This window comes from Lepidochelys kempii, chromosome 15 (genome assembly GCF_965140265.1).
Source record: "Lepidochelys kempii isolate rLepKem1 chromosome 15, rLepKem1.hap2, whole genome shotgun sequence".
NCBI classification, from domain to species: domain Eukaryota; kingdom Metazoa; phylum Chordata; order Testudines; family Cheloniidae; genus Lepidochelys; species Lepidochelys kempii.
In genome coordinates this window covers 11001597-11018752 of record NC_133270.1, presented here as the reverse complement: position 1 = coordinate 11018752, position 17156 = coordinate 11001597, and the positions used below count along the sequence as shown (strand labels likewise).

The 17156-nt window shown below is 42.5% G+C and overlaps 1 protein-coding gene across 1 annotated transcript; it reads left to right on the top strand.

Moving 5' to 3' along the window:
- Nucleotides 1-3739: 3739 nt before the first annotated feature.
- COQ5 (coenzyme Q5, methyltransferase) lies at nucleotides 3740-15273 on the top strand. Its single transcript, XM_073313641.1, has 9 exons — nucleotides 3740-3782; nucleotides 4258-4510; nucleotides 5325-5474; nucleotides 7631-7855; nucleotides 9197-9223; nucleotides 12063-12169; nucleotides 13193-13281; nucleotides 13528-13639; nucleotides 14215-15273. The coding sequence occupies exons 2-9, from the start codon at nucleotides 4342-4344 to the stop codon at nucleotides 14314-14316; spliced, it is 981 nt and encodes a 326-aa protein (XP_073169742.1). The 5' UTR covers nucleotides 3740-3782; nucleotides 4258-4341; the 3' UTR covers nucleotides 14317-15273.
- The last annotated feature ends 1883 nt before the right edge of the window (nucleotides 15274-17156 follow it).

The following is a 17156-nucleotide window of genomic DNA, read 5'->3' as shown; positions in this document are numbered from 1 at the left end:
CCAGAATATTGTAAAGCAATTGTATTGTCTTTCACGTATAGATGAACCAACCTGTGTTACGTGCATGTTACAGAATCATATCACAGAAAACTACTAGAGAGACAAGGTGGATGACTAAGGTAATATCTTTTATTGGACCAACTTTTGTTGGTGAAGGAGACAGGCTTTTCAGCTACACAGAGCTCTTATACCTTTTATTAGACTAACTTCTATTGTGAAGCAAGACAAGCTTTTGAGCTTACATAGAGCTCTTCCTCAGGTGGCCTGAGCTCTGTGTAAGCTCAAAAGCTTGTTTTCCTCACCAACAGAAGTTAGTCTTTTATGATACCTTTATCCAGGCCTCTTGCTTTCTCTCAAAAGTAAACTATACCAATCTTTTCAATCTCTTGTCATAAAAGAGTTTTTCCATCCCCCAATCATACTCATAGCCTGTTTCTACACTCCCTCTAATTCTACAATATCTTTTTTGAGATGGAGTGAATATTGAGTACTGTGACCAGTACTGAACATTGTATTCCAGGTGCGGGTGAAACACTAGTTTATACAATGACATTATAATACTTTCTGTATCATTCCCCATCCCATTCCTTCTACATTCTAACATTTTGTTTGCATTTTTTACCACAGCTGTACATTGACCAGAGATCTTTGTTGAACTTCCCACACCAATACCCAGGTCCATTTCCTGATCTGATCCATTTAATTTAAACCCTTTTAAGGTGTATGGGTAGTTTCAATTTTTCCCTCCAATGTACATTATTTTATATTTATCAACATGAATTTCATCTGTCATCATAAAAAGAAAAGGAGTACTTGTGGCACCTTAGAGACTAACCAATTTATTTGAGCATGAGCTTTCGTGAGCTACAGCTCACTTCGTCGGATGCATACCGTGGAAACTGCAGCAGACTTTATATATACACAGAGAATATGAAACAATACCTCCTCCCACCCCACTGTCCTGCTGGTCCTATTACCAGCAGGACAGTGGGGTGGGAGGAGGTATTGTTTCATATTCTCTGTGTATATATAAAGTCTGCTGCAGTTTCCACGGTATGCATCCGACGAAGTGAGCTGTAGCTCACGAAAGCTCATGCTCAAATAAATTGGTTAGTCTCTAAGGTGCCACAAGTACTCCTTTTCTTTTTGCGAATACAGACTAACACGGCTGTTACTCTGAAATCTGTCATCATGTTGCCCTTTCACTGAGCTCATTTAGGTCTTTCTACCATTCCTCATAGTCCTCATTGGACACCATACAATAATTTTGTGTCATCTACAAATTTTGCCACCTCACTGTTCACCCCCTTTTCCAATTTATGTGCCTGTACTAGTATTTTAAAACTGGGTGGAAAATCAAGGTATAAAGCAAAATATCAATACAGGCTGTAGTTGTTTCCATCTTGCTAATGGGTTACATATGCAGAAGGATTGCAGGTCATGACAGAGACTCAATAAAATGCTGCCTCCCTTGAAGGATCCAATATCTCATAAATGTGAGGCAACATGCCCCATAATAACCCTGAGGGTTAGAGAACGTCAGCTACTGTCCCACATTTCTTGGAATCTATTAGAACTTCTGCTTCATTTTAGCATTTTCTGCCAAAAAGAAAGTATGAAAATGAGAATTTGTATGAGTCAACAAATTATCTAGATAGTCTGCTGACCAAGAGGTGGAAACCTAAATACTAAGGTGATGAATCCATCAAAAATGTACCACTAGCTATCTAGATGCTTAGAAAGATAAAACAAACTTAGTACATTACCCTTATTTAGTATATTAATGTGTCTGGTCAAGGTAAAGGAGGTCCAGAGGAAGAAGTACCTTTGTACTTTAGTATGTCCTTATCTTCATATTTATGAAGATACCAGTTTTAACCTTCATATCTATTTATCTGCTTCTCCCTCAAGTCTCTTCACTTTCTTCCTCTTTCTTCATGTCCTAAATACATGGAATGCCCTCCCCACACTTGTCCAGTCCATCTAACCCAGTATCCTGTCTTTCAACAGTGGCCAATGCCAGCTGCCCCAGAGGGAATGAACAGAACAGGTAATCATCAACCATCAACCACAGGTTGACTGTGCGTTGTGTGAAAAAATACTTCCTTTTGTTTTAAACCTGCTGCCTATTAATTTCATGTGGTGGCCCCTAGTTCTTATGTTATGAGAAGACCCATTACTTCTGCAAAGCCATGTAAACTTAGCTAAATCATCAAGTTATTTATTTCATGAGTGAACTACTCATTTAAGAGAAGGGGTTGATAAGGAGTAAACTAATCAGTTGTGAACATGGCTCACTAGGGCCCTGAGCCTACAATTTTCTGCATGGGCAGAGGCACTTGCTCTCATGGAGCCCCAGTGAAGTTAAAGGGGCTCCAAAATCAAAAAGTCAAAGGGGAAGGGCTACGCAAAATTAATTGCAGGATTGGCGCTTAGTCTTATAAGCTGTATCCCTTTGTCTGTCTTTTTCAGTTGTGATCCTGCAAGTTGTTCTACATAAGTGGATCCCTGAGTCAAACAGTGTCTTTTTCTGGTTTGCGGAAGTGTGTAACACATTATTTTGGGTGCTACCACAATCTAAATAATAATGTACAAAGCTTTGGGTATTTGATATGTTCTGTTCTAAACTACACAAACTTAAGTACCTACAAAAAAGTCAATAAACAGATCAGACCACAATGGAGTTATAACACACACACTCATGTACCTGACATTTGTAATAGCATATTTAAATTTTAAATGCAGGTATGTTTCTGCTTAGCCAGGGCGTTCAGTCACATTCAAACATGTATTAAAAGCAGGTGTGGTTAAACTGGTTTATGAAGTTGTTTGACTTACATGTGAACATGACTATGGGCCAGATCCTCAAATGTATTTAGGTGCATAACTTCCATTGAAATCAATAGGAGTTAGGTTCCTAAATGCATTCATGGATCTGGGCCTTTATAACCATGCATATTATGGTGTCTATACATTGATACAAATGCCCATATTTGAGAAAAAATCAGTCCTAAATGAGGACAACTAAACTTAACTAAAACTTGTAACCTGCTAGAGGTTCTTAGCTGAAGAGTACTATGTGAGCTATTGGAAAGTAGTACCCTAAATGCTGCTTTGCCTATATTTATTGTGCAGCTCTTACTCACCTGCTTGGTTCACTGATGTGGCAACTGAATGAGGGTTGTGGGCTTAGATGTTACATTAGAAACGAGCGCCTGAGAGAATGGCATTGATTTCAGTATTTCCTCAGAGCACAGGACCAGAGGTGTGGGGGTTGGAGGTCGCAGTGCAGGGTCCAAGTGAAGGGCGGTGGGATGGGGGTCATGGTGCATGCAGGGCCACTAGGGTGACCAGCTGTCTCAATTTTATAGGGACAGTCCCGATATTAAGGGCTTTCTCTTATATAAGGGCTTATTACCCCCCACCCCGTCCTGATTTTTCACACTTGCTACTGTGTGGTGACCCTAGGGGCCGCAGGGAGAGACACGAAGGCAGTGGGGGTTGGGGGTCGCGGGGCGGGGTCCCGGGGCAGACGCGAGGGGCGGGCGGTCCGCGGTCGAGGTGCGGAGGGGGCGGGCGGGAGAGACGCGAGAGGCGGCGGCGGTGCTGGGTCCCGGGGCAGACGCGAGGGGCGGTAGATCCGGGGTTGCGGTGCTGAGCCTAGAGGAGAGACACGAAAGGCAGTGAGAGTTGGGGGTCGCGGGGCGGGGTCCCGGGGCAGGCGCGAGGGGCGGTAGATCCGGGGTTGCGGTGCTGAGCCGAGGGGAGAGACACGAAAGGCAGTGAGAGTTGGGGGTCGCGGGGCGGGGTCCCGGGGCAGACGCGAGGGGCGGTAGATCCGGGCTTGTGGCGCGGAGCTGTGGGGGGAACAGAGACGCGAGAGGCGGGGGGGGGGGGGGTCGCGGGGCGGGGTCCCGGGGCAGGCGCGAGGGGTGGAAGATCCGGGCTTGTGGCGCGGAGCTGTGGGGGAAACAGAGACGCTAGAGGCGGTGGGGGGGGGGTCGCGGGGCGGGGTCCCGGGGCAGGCGCGAGGGGCGGTCGGTCCGGGGTCGCGGTACAAAGCCCATTTCTCTGGGTGGGAGGCGAACGTGCCCCAGCACCAGAGATCCCAAGCCCCTGTTTCCTCGGGAACCGCTCGCCCCTCCCCTCAGCAGCACGTTCCGTGGGCCCAGCTTCGGGTTGGCTGTTACCTAGTAAAACCCGCCCTCCCTGCCGTATGGCCAGTGAGAATCACGCGCTTTATTTACTCCTCCCCAGGCGGGCTTTCAATTGGCTGGGACGGAAGTGTCACATGACTCGGAGCTTCGTTATGCGAGTGCAAAGTTCACGCCGCTACCAAAGATGGCGGCCTCTATTGGAGTGGCGGCCTGTCGGGCTCTGCACAGCCGCTGCCGTGGGAAGTTGTTGTCTAAAGGTCGGGGGCTGTTCAGCGGGGCGCGGTGCCTTGTCGCGGAGGGGGAGACGAACTTCGGATTCCAGACTGTGTCGGAGGCGGAGAAAGGGGAGAAAGGTGAGGGGGGCAAGAGCAAGGCGGGGCGACTGGGACGGGGATCTAGCGGGCGAAGAGGGAGACTCTGGGGAGGGAGGAGGACGAGATGGGAAGAGATTGCTGGGCCGTCCGATGCCCCAGTGACTGCTGTACTGTACGAGGCAGTGCGGTCCAGTTATTGTGAAACAAAATGGACCGAGGAGACCTGGGTTCTGTTTCTAGTTGTGTCGCTGATCCCCTGGTGAGACCCCCCCAGGCAAGTCACTTGCTCTCTCCATATATTCTTTCTTCTCCCTGTGTCTGGTCATTTTATAATGAGAGCTCTTTGTTCTAGGGAGTGTTTTTTGCTTTGTATCTGAACAGTGCCTTGCACAACAGATCTTTGATGTTGGTTGGAACTTGTTAGAGCTACCCTAATACGAATATTTAAACCTTTTCAACAGGTGCGTTGTGTACCTCAAGGATTAGCTGTCTGAGGGATGAGAATGTCCTAGCAAGTTGATGGTTATTTGAATGCTTTCACTTAATCCAAATATAAATAACTTTTCAAACAAATTGCACTTTGTTCACATGGTGTTTTCTAGATTGGGACCGTGGTGAAACATAGGAATGTGTTGAAAGTAAATGCATGTAACAAAATATAAACTTTGTGAAGTATGATAATCTAACTAATGAGATTAAAAAAATAGGATTCTTGCCTGAGACTTTATGGGGTCATGTGTTAGTATAGACCTAGGAAGAGGACAGTGAATACATAGAAGTGAATTTAAGTGACATGCTTCGCCCTGCTACCTCAAAGTGATATATATTGCATTATAATGTAATTTTATTTCAGTTTACCGTGTATTTGAAAGTGTGGCCAAGAAGTATGATATAATGAATGATTCAATGAGTCTGGGGATTCATCGGCTCTGGAAGGATATCCTGCTGCATCAAATGAACCCTTACCCGGGAACTCAGCTGTTAGATGTTGCTGGAGGGACAGGTACATTCCATTTTATTTCTAGTACTTTTATTAAGGAATACTATTTGCTGGAGTAATGATTCCTTAATGGAGAGCAGAAATTAATCTACCTATATATGAAAATGGAAAATAAGTACAGTATAGACAATAGAAATCATAGTTGCACTTATTACAACATTTACATGACTTTATAGAGAACACTGTATAGTGCAGTAGTCCTCAAACTGTGGGGCCTGCCCCCTAGGGAGGCGTGGAGGAACATTCGGGGGGCCCTCAGGGAGGGAGTGCCACCCAGCCCTGCTCTGGCCCCAGTCCCAGCCATGGCTTCAGTCCCTGGGCTCCCGAGGGCGTGACCAGATTACATTCCGGGTAAGTGGGGACACAACATAAAAAGTTTGGAGACAACTGGTCTGGTGGCTAAATGATGGGCCTGAAGTCAGGAATACTGGGTTGTATTATTTGCTCTGCCGCACACACACTATGACCTTAAGCAAGTAATTTACTGCTCTGTCTCTCAGTTTCTCTCTCTGGAGAATGAGGATAACTTCTGCCCTTCAAGGGGAAGGGTTGAGTCTTAGGCCTTGTCTACACTGCCACTTTACAGCGCTGAAACTTTTTTGCTCAGGGGTGTGAAAAAACACACCCCTGAGCAATGCAAGTTTCAGCGCTGTAAAGTGGTGGTGTTGACAGTACGCTAGCGCTGGGAGCAACTCCCCTCATGGGGGTGGTTTTTTTTACAGCGCTGGGAGAGCTCTCTCCCAGCGCTGGTGCTGCAACTACACAGCCAGCAGCGCTTTAATGTTGGTAGTGAATACATACCCTTAGTTTTCTAACGTTTTGAAGCATTTGAGATCCTTGGATAAAGCTGCTCTAGAAGTGCAAAGTATTACGCTTATAGCAAAAATGATTATTTACCTTTTTTAACTGCCGTTCTTTGAGATGTGTTGCTCATGTCCATTCCATGTTAGGTTTGTGCACTCACTATGTGCACTGGTGCGGGAAGTTTTTCCCTCAGTGGTATCTGTAAGGACTGGCCCTGGAGCCACCAGGAGTGGCATGCATGTTCGCCAATATAAGGGTGCCACTGGCCCCCTCCCTCAGTTCCTTCTTGCCACCAGTGACAGTGCTGGAAACGTTTTCTTTATCCAGTGTTTTTTTCACTATCACATTGTGTAAATAGGTTTCAGAGTAACAGCCGTGTTAGTCTGTATTCGCAAAAAGAAAAGGAGGACTTGTGGCACCTTAGAGACTAACCAATTTATTAGAGCATAAGCTTTCGTGAGCTACAGCTCACTTCCTCAGATGCATCTGAGGAAGTGAGCTGTAGCTCACGAAAGCTTATGCTCTAATAAATTGGTTAGTCTCTAAGGTGCCACAAGTCCTCCTTTTCTTATTGTGTAAATAGTTCTAGATAACTAGTTTCTTTGTTCTCTTAATGACTAGCAAATTGTATTGTAGATAAGTTAGATAGTCACCTCTAGGACTTAGCCCAGGGAGGAGGCACGCCCTGTCCCTGGGCTTCTAGCCTTGTGATCGCTGTAAAAAGCCTATGTGGATCAACGACCCGACCTGTATCAAAGTTACCTGAAGTATTTGGGAGAAGCCCTCATTAATGCTAAGTGTCCCAGCATCTGCAAGAGCTTCCAGCCAAGAACTAAAAAGGAGCAGGACATAAGTGCTCCTCATGGAGTCGGCTCTCATGCCAGTCTCCGAGCCGCCGAGATCAGACTCTGCAGCGAGTGCAGCAGCATGGGTGCAATGTGTGCCACTGCAACTGGTCTCCCGGCTCCGGTCCCAATCCCCGGTACCTGCTAAGAAGCAGGGGAAGCACACCGGGAGAGGGGATTCCCCAACATCCTGGATGGGAAAGGGAAAGTCCAGAGAGGAGCAGGGCAGCAAGACTCCAGAGCCCGGCCAGGCACCTGCGTCACCAGCTAAGCTACCTAGTCCTTCTAGGGATCCACCAGCCACCCCTTACACTCATAGAAACTCTGTTTCAACTAACAATAATGGGAGAAACAGACTTGTTAATGTTTCATCTAAAAAAATTTAGCTAGGGAGCATGTTAGGTCCAGTTTACCTAAATATTAAAAGTCCTAACTTCCTGATGAATATTTAATTTTTATAATATCAGAAAATATTCCACATTTTGCATCTTCCTTTCAAAACTAATACAGGTGACATCGCCTTTCGGTTTATCAATTATGTTCGTTCCCAGTGGGAGCACCAGATCAGACAGAAACTGAAATCCCATCAGAATTTATCATGGCAGGAAATCTCTAAGAGTTACGAGGAAGAGGAACTTAAATTGCCAGGAGGGTCCCAAGTGGTGGTCTGTGACATTAACAGGGAAATGCTAAAAGTTGGAAAGCAGAAAGCACAACATCTTGGCTACTCTAAAGGTAAGTCCTGCATTATATCACTTCTGTAGTAGGTCTCTGAGTGATAGAAATTTAGATTTAAAAAATCCTTATGTAACAATAGTCCAAAATTCTACTTGCTTATTTGCCTGGAGCAGTAACTTTTCTGATGGGCAAATATCAGGTGCAGGATTTTTATCATCAACAGTATGGAAAGAGAGGGTAAGTAAGATGATGTACAAGAGCTGGCCAATTGTCATGATAATTCAGCAACTAGGAGTTATGCTCCCTATGGAAAAGGAGTACTGGTGGCACCTTAGAGACTAACCAATTTATTTGAGCATAAGCTTTCGTGAGCTATAGCTCACGTCTCTAAGGTGCTACAAGTACTCCTTTTCCTTTTGCGAATACAGACTAACACGGCTGTTACTCTGAAAGCTCTCTATGGAGGCACCGTGAGTCTCTTTAATACTTGTATCCCTTTGAAAATACAAGTCTGAGGATTAATCTGAAGCCCAGTGTTTGATTCTCCTTCAGAATCAGCCAATGAGCAAAACGCTGCTCTGTTACACCAGTGCAATTCCCCTGAATTTAGTCAAGCTGAGTAGGTATGAAACAGGATAGTTTGGCCCTAAGAATCTGACTACACCACAGATTTCAGAAGGTATACTTTAAAAATAAAGGCAGCAAATTAAAAATGTCATGAGTCCAAAAAAAAAACCACCAAGAAACAAGCCTATATAGAGATGATGATACCTGCCACAGAGAATGGGTTATAGTGCTTTTGGAATCTGAATCGTATTAAATATTTAGTTTGCAGGTCAATGGGGTAATCCATGTTGGTCCTTTCAATCAGGATTAATTTAAGAAGTAAGTAATAAATTGTGCTTAATACACAGTATTTGTAGAATAGTTGTTTGTCCTCTCCCACTTTAATTAGAGAAACATTTCTTAAATAAGATTTACTATATGTATTTAAATGTGGTATATTTTATGTAAGACTTTCAGTTTTAAATTGGTTTTAAAAACACTGTTTTTAATACCAGCCCTTGTTTCAAATTAAACTAAAGATTTATCAACAGTAACTGGAAGATACAGTCAATCTCAACGTTTGAAGTACCCCTGAAACGTTTAAAACTTGACTGAAAACATAAACAGAATTTCAACTCCCTCATTTCCTCTTGATGAACTTTTTGGGGAGCAGGTAATATTTTTAGTGTTACATACCCCCAAACCAATTACTACACCCTGCTCTCTCTGCATTCCTGATTACGTCATTGGTGCAAGTACTGCATAGAGAAATAACTGTTGAGGAAACAGATCAATGTTTCCCAATCAGAGAGAAAATTAGTAAGGTAAAAATCTTTTTTTTTTTTTCCCCAGGCTTAATCAAAAGAATTGCAAATATTGGTGAGCACCTAAAGATAATTAATTGTTTCTCCTTTTTTAAGGTGGAGAAAAAAATGTGCTATATGTAGGCCACATGACATAAAGGAATCCTGTAGAGGGCTCATTTTGTATTGTGGTGATGCAACACTGAATGACTTTAATAATGTCTGTGATTTTCTGCCCTCATCCCCGTCTTAGTAGTTGCTTAAGTAAGCTGATGATTTCTTGTAGAAGTAACTTGGTCATCTAGGCTGATGTGTGCAATAGAAATACTTGGAAACTAGATAAGATCATTTTGCTTTCAAATGCCTGTTCTCTCATATCAGTTCCAACTCCTTGATTTCTTCTCTGTTACCCCCTGACTTCATGCCTTCTTCCAGAAGGGGGAGCTCAAAGGTCAAACACTGGGTTGTCTGGCCTCTTGAATTGTAGCCCATCTCTGTTACTACAATAATCTTTTGTTACTCTCCAGTGCTGATAAATAGAGAGACAATAACCAGTGTGTTCAAACAAAGAAATATTGTTTTGGGGCAACTTTTTATGAAATGTCTGCATTTCATAAAATCCATATAAAGCTCGGGAACTCCAATCTGTGGATGGAACAGGACATTTGTTCCTACCAGTATTCGTCTATTTTTAAAAAATGTATATGACTCCAAAATTATTTAATTCCACCCTATGATTCTTCCTTCTGTAGGTGTACAGGATTCATGACAACAGTTTACCTTCTGTCATGAAGGTCATTCTGACATCAGTACAGATGGGTACATTTTCAGTGTTTTGTGGGCTTTGTACAACTCATTGCAAAAACTATCTCCAAGAGTGATTGTAATAGTGAGAACGTTGCAGAAGCGAATCCTTACATTAAAACACAAGGGCAGCCAAATAGCTGTTGCTCTCTTCTGCCATGCAAAAGATGTAGGTTCAGTCTTATTCCCCCAATCTGGAGTACAGTGGGTACAGCATACCTAGCTCCAGTGGGGAGGAGGAGGTCTTTGATTGATTTAGGAACAAGTTTGTTGGACTTCTTCCTTGTCTGATGAGGAATTGCCATGATGCAGGACCTTGAAGGGTAGCAGGTATAAACTTGAGGTGTCCTCCCCCACTAAAAAGAAGAATCACAGTATGATTTAAAAATTATATATTAGGGCTGCTGATTAATCGCAGTTAACTCATGTGATTAACTCAAAATTAATCGCAGTTTTAATCACACTGTTAAACAATAGAATACCAATTGAAATTAAGTATATATTTTGGATGTTTTTCTGCATTTTCAAATATAGTGATTTCAGTTACAATGCAGAATACAAAGTATGCAGTGCTCACTTTATATTATTTTTATTACAAATACTTGCACTGTAAAAATGATAAAAGAAATAGTATTTTTCAATTCACCTTATACAAGTACCATAGTGCAATCTCTTTATCCTGAAAGTGCAACTTACAAATGTAGATTTTGTTTGTTACGTAATTGCACTCAAAACCAAAACAGTGTAAAACTTTAGAACCTAAGTTCACTAGGTTCTTCTACTTGTTCAGCCAATCGCTAAGAGAAACCAGTTGGTTTATGTTTACGGGAGATAATGCTGCCCGCTTCTTATTTACAGTGTCACCTGAAAGTGAGAACAGATATTCGCGTGGCACTTTTGTAGCTGGCATTGCAAGGAGCTAAACATTCGTATGCCCTTTCATACTTTGGCCACCATTCCAGAGGACATGCTTCCATCCTGATGGTGCTCATTAAAAAAAAATGTGTTAATTAAATTTGTGACTGAACTCCTTGGGGGAGAATTGTATGTCTCCTGCTCTGTTTTTACCTGCATTCTGCCATATATTTTGTGTTATAGCAGTCTTGGATGATGACCCAGCATGTTGTTCGTTTTAAGAACACTTTCACTGCAGATTTGACAAAACGCATAAAAGGTACCAATGTGAGATTACTAAAGATAGCAACAGCACTCGACCCAAGATTTAAGAATCTGAAGTGCCTTCCACAATCTGATCCGGATGGGGTGTGGAGCATGCTTTCAGAAGTCTTAAAAGAGGAACACTCCAAAGCGGAAACTACAGAACCCAAACCACCAAAAATGAAAATCAACCTTCTGCTGGTGGCATCTGACTCATGATGATGAAAATGAACATGCATTGGTCTGCACTGCTATGGATCATTATCAGGTAGAACCCATCATCAGCATGTCCCCTGGAATGGTGGTTGAAGCATGAAGGGACATATGAATCTTTAGCATGTCTGGCACATAAATATCTTGCAATGCTGGTTACAACAGTGCAGTGCAAACGCCTATTCTCACAGGTGACATTGAAACACAGTGGGGAGCATTATCTCCTGCAAATGTAGACAAACTTGTTTGTCTGAGCAATTGGCTGATCAAGAGGTAGGACTGAGTGGACTTGTTGGCGCTAAAGTTTTACATTATTTTTGAATGCAGTTTTTTTTGTACATCACTCTACATTTTTAAGTTCAGCTTTCCTGATAGAAAGATTGCACTACAGTACTTGTATTAGGTGAACTGAAAAATGCTATTTTTTATTTTTTTACAGTGCAAATACTAGTAATAAAAAATAAATATAAAGTGAGCAATCCACACTTTGTATTGTGTTGTAATTGAAATCAATATATTTGAAAATGTGGAAAAATCCAAAAATATTCATTTAAAATAGTATTCTATTAATGTTTAACAGTGCAATCAATCGCGATTAATTGTTTTAATCACTTGACAGCCCTATTATATATGTATTACCTTTGCCAAAACAGAGTGAAGAGCTAGTCTTTCTGCAAGTTTTCTGGGATGAGCAACACCTAGTATCTGTGTGTGTGCGTTTGTTTTTGGTTTTTTTTAAGGCTTGTCCTGGGTGGTTGGGAATGCTGAAGAGCTGCCCTTCAATGACAACAAGTTTGATGTTTACACAATTGCCTTTGGAATACGGAATGTAACTCATATTGACCAGGTAAGCAGGGGCAACATGTCCTGGGATATACAGTTCTCCTGGGTTTTCTGGGCGCCAAGAAAAGAAGAAACACTCTTGTATGAGGAAACCTCTGCTTCAACTTCTCACATGTAAAAGAAAGTGGGATGTAACCCTACAGTTTGCTTGAATGAAAAGAAATTGAGGTTAATAAATATCCTGCCCTTCTAGGAGCATCATAGGGTTCAGATTTTTATCATGGAGATAAGCATGGTATAAATACTTGCATACATTTTTCTGGAAAGCTCTGAGTAGTCCTTTCTTAAAAATTAGAAAATATTTGTAAACACTCTAGCAAGTAATGTCACCTGTTCTAATTGGGACCTGGTATTTTGAGATTGATTGGTTATAACTGTTCTGCCTGAAAGGATATTTTTGATCGCTTTTTTTTTAGGGGGGGATCTCTTCACAAACTGGTAATCGCATGTAATGTTCCATGCTCTGAGATGTGCTTTGACTCCTTAAAATGTCATTACTTGTTTACACAACTGATGAAAGTCTTTCTGCATGTCAGCTTCTTTTTGCTTCTGGTTTTGTAGCGTTATCTCCCCATCTTCAGGAAAAAGATGGATGTAGCTTGAAATCTTATTATGAATCTTTGGATACTTGCTAATAGGCTGCAATACCTAATGTTTAATACCATCCTAAAGCAGGCCAATCACTTCCCAAAAGCAGATATAATTTAAAAATATAATAATGTGCAGCCCTATTGAACCTCTCCTGAGTGGGTTGACTTTAGCCTGACAGAAAGGGACTTATGTGAAAATGTTACCTAATTTAAAGCATACTTACCATTTTAGGCCCACAGTGGATAGGTGGGTGGTATTTATTGTCCAAGTCTAAATATTTTAAGTTCCCAGGACACTTGGGTGACTTTAACCAGAACAATCTTTCTTCTGCTTGGACTGTGCCCAACCAAAGAAGGTGGAGTTTCACATCCTCATGAGATGTTAATAGGGAGGGTGCTTTCCTACAGTGTGTTCATCCACTTTTGATCTCTCTCAGGCCCTTCAGGAGGCGTATCGTGTGCTGAAACCAGGAGGGAGATTTCTGTGTCTGGAATTTAGTCAAGTCAACAACCCCATTGTTTCCAGGTTGGAATATGACCATTTTTTTCTTTTTCTTTTTATCCCACACATGAGGGTTTTTCTTGAGCTGGGACAAAAACACATGAAAGAGTCCTAATCCCTTGAAACACGATCACATACTTAAATCCAAACTCTGTAGAAGTCTACAGCAAAGGTGATATACAGAGACTAATTCCTCTTTAGGAAAAAGTTAGTCCTAGTAGGTTTTATTTTGGTGTCTGCATGTTAATTTGCACTTGTCTCTTTGGGCAGGCTCTATGACTTGTACAGTTTCCAGGTTATCCCTGTTCTGGGTGAGATTATTGCTGGAGATTGGAAGTCCTACCAGTACCTTGTGGAAAGCATCCGACGCTTTCCAGCCCAGGTAACAAGGTTCTCTGCTTTGAATATTTAGTGTATAGATTGTCACCATGGGGGCAGCTGGGTTATGGGTAAGGAGACTAGGCCTTTAAGAAGGCATATGCTAGTTTACTTCTGCTAATTGCACAATTACCTCTCTCCACCCACGAGATGACTAAAGAGGATATGAGAAAAGTCTACAAAATCATGAATAGCGTGGAGAAAGTAAATGAGGAAGTGTTTGCCCCTTCACATAACACAAGAACCAGAGGTCACTCAACAAAATTAATAAGCAGCAGGCTTAAAACAAATGTAAGAAAATACTTCACACAACACAATCAACCTTTGGAACTCATTGCCATGGATGTTAAGACAAAAATTATAAGTGGGTTCAAAAAATAACTAAGTTTATGGAGGATATGTCCAGCAATGACTATTAGCTATGCTGTCAGTGTCCCTGCCAGAAGCTGGGACTGGATGTTCTGTTCATTCCTTCCAAAGCACTTGGCCCAAGCCCCTGTCAGAAGACAAGATACTGAGCTAGAGGGAGCATTGGTCTGACCTAGTATGGCTATTATGTTCTTTATTACTATATTTCAGGAGGTGTTCAAGGCAATGATTGAAGATGCAGGTTTTCTGAAGGTGGAATATCGGAATCTAACAGCAGGCATTGTAGCCATTCACTCAGGTTTCAAACTGTGACCCTCCTACTTTGCAAAGCTCTTGAAGAATAAAGGGTATTTCCCCTAAAGAAGCTAAAAAGCAATGCAACTCCAAAAACTTCACTGCCACAATAGTCTGAGGGGATGGGAAGACTTGGTCCCTCTGCAGAATCTAAAGCTTCAGATTTTGGGTTTCTGAAAAGTTGAAATTATATTCTTACAACTCTGTCAGGACAAAGAATCCCTCTAGCACTTAGGCATTTATGTAAGTATGGGCCAGGTGCTTCATAGCATGTGCTCACTCAACTGATTACCAGTTTCCTAAAACCTCACAGACTTTTATTGGACAACTTGTTTGGTACATATAATTCTCCTCTGAAGTACAGTGTGGATATTGCAAAAGGTTTCAGAGTAACAGCCATGTTACTCTGTATTCACAAAAAGAAAAGGAGTACTTGGGGCACCTGAGAGACTAACCAATTTATTTGAGCATAAGCTTTCGTGAGCTACAGCTCACTTCAGCGGATGCATACTGTGGAGTTTAGAAGATATTATATACACACAAAGCATGAAAAAATACCTCCTCCCACCCCCCTCTCCTGCTGGTAATAGCTTATCTAAAGTGATCACTTTCCTTACAATGTGTATGATAATCAAGGTGGACCATTTCCAGCACAAATCCAGGGTTTAACAAGAACATCTGGGAAGGAAAAAACAAGGGGAAATAGGCTACCTTGCATAATGACTAAGCCACTCCCAGTCTCTATTCAAGCCTAGGTTAATTGTATCCAATTTGCAAATGAATTCCAATTCAACAGTTTCTCGCTGGAGTCTGGATTTGAAGTTTTTTTGTTGTAAAATAGCAACTTTCATGTCTGTAATCGTGTGACCAGAGAGATTGAAGTGTTCGACTGGTTTATGAATGTTATAATTCTTGACATCTGATTTGTGTCCATTTATTCTTTTACATAGAGACTGTCCAGTTTGACCAATGTACATGGCAGAGGGGCATTGCTGGCACATGATGGCAGATATCACATTGGTAGATGTGCAAGTGAATGAGCCTCTGATAGTGTGGCTGATGTTATTAGGCCCTATGATGGTGTCCCCTGAATAGATATGTGGGCACAGTTGGCAATGAGCTTTGTTGCAAGGATAGGTTCCTGGGTTGTGTGGTATGTGGTTGCTGGTGAGTATTCGCTTCAGGTTGGGGGGCTGTCTGTAGGCAAGGACGGGCCTGTGTCTCAAGATTTGTGAGTGTTGGGTCATCCTTCAGGACAGGTTGTAGATCCTTAATAATGCGTTGGAGGGGTTTTAGTTGGGGGCTGAAGGTGATGGCTAGTGGCGTTCTATTTTCTTTATTTCCCTGATAATGTCATGGCTAAGCTGGTGGCTGAACTTTGACTTTGTCCTTACCCATAATTATTTTACATTTGGAGACTATGTATACCTTCAGATCAGCAGCACTGCTATGGGTACCTGCATGGCCCCACAGTATGCCAACATTTTTATGGCTGACTTAGAACAACGCTGCCTGAGCTCTCGTCCCCTAACGCCCCTGCTCTACTTGTGCTATGTTGATGACATCATCATCATCATCATCTGGACCCATGGAAAAGAAGCCCTTGAGGAATTCCACCATGATTTCAACAATTTCCATCCCAGCATCAACCTCAGCCTGGTCCAGTCCACACAAGAGAGACACTTCCTGGACACTACAGTGCTAATAAATGATGGACACAAACACCACTCTATACCGGAAACCTACTGACCGCTATTCCTACCTACATGCCTCCAGCTTTCACCCTGACCACACCACACAATCCATCGTCTACAGCCAAGCTCTGCGATACAACTGCATTTGCTCTAACCTCTCAGACAGAGATCTTGTAGGTGTCTGTCTCTATCAAGCATTCTTACTACAATACCCACCTGCGGAAGTGAAGAAACAGATTGATAGAGCCAGAAGAGTTCCCAGAAGTCACCTACTACAGGACAGGCCTAACCAAGAAAATAACAGAATGCCACTAGCCATCACTTTCAGCCCCCAACTAAAACCCCTCCAACGCATTATTAAGGATCTACAACCTGTCCTGAAGGATGACCCAACACTCTCACAAATCTTGGGAGACAGGCCAGTCCTTGCCTACAGACAGCCCCCCAACCTGAAGCAAATACTCACCAGCAACCACATACCACACAACAGAACCACTAACCCAGGAACCTATCCTTGCAACAAAGCCTGTTGCCAACTGTGCCCACATATCTATTGAGGGGATACCATCACAGGGCCTAATAACATCAGCCACACTATCAGAGGCTCGTTCACCTGCACATCCACCCATGTGATATGTCATCATGTGCTAGCAATGCCCCTCTGCCATGTACATTGGTCAAACTGGACAGTCTCTATGTAAGAGTAAATGGACACAAATCAGATGTCACAAATTATAACATTCATAAACCAGTCGGAGGACACTTCAATCTCTCTGGTCACGTGATTAGACATGAAAGTCGCTATTTTACAACAAAAAAACTTCAAATCCAGACTCCAGCAAGAAACTACTGAATTGGAATTCATTTGCAAATTGGATACAATTAACTTAGGCTACCTTTCATAATGACTAAACCACTCCCAGTCCCTATTCAAGCCTATTTCCCCTTGTTTTTTCAAACCCCTCCCCCCCATGTTCTTGTTAAACCCTGGATTTGTGCTGGAAATGGCCCAACTTGATTATCTCACACATTGTAAGGAGAGTGATCACTTTAGATAAGCTATTACCAGCACGAGAGTGGGGTGGGAGGAGGTATTTTTTTCATGCTTTGTGTGTATATAAGATCTTCTAAACTTTCCACAGTATGCATCTACTGAAGTGAGCT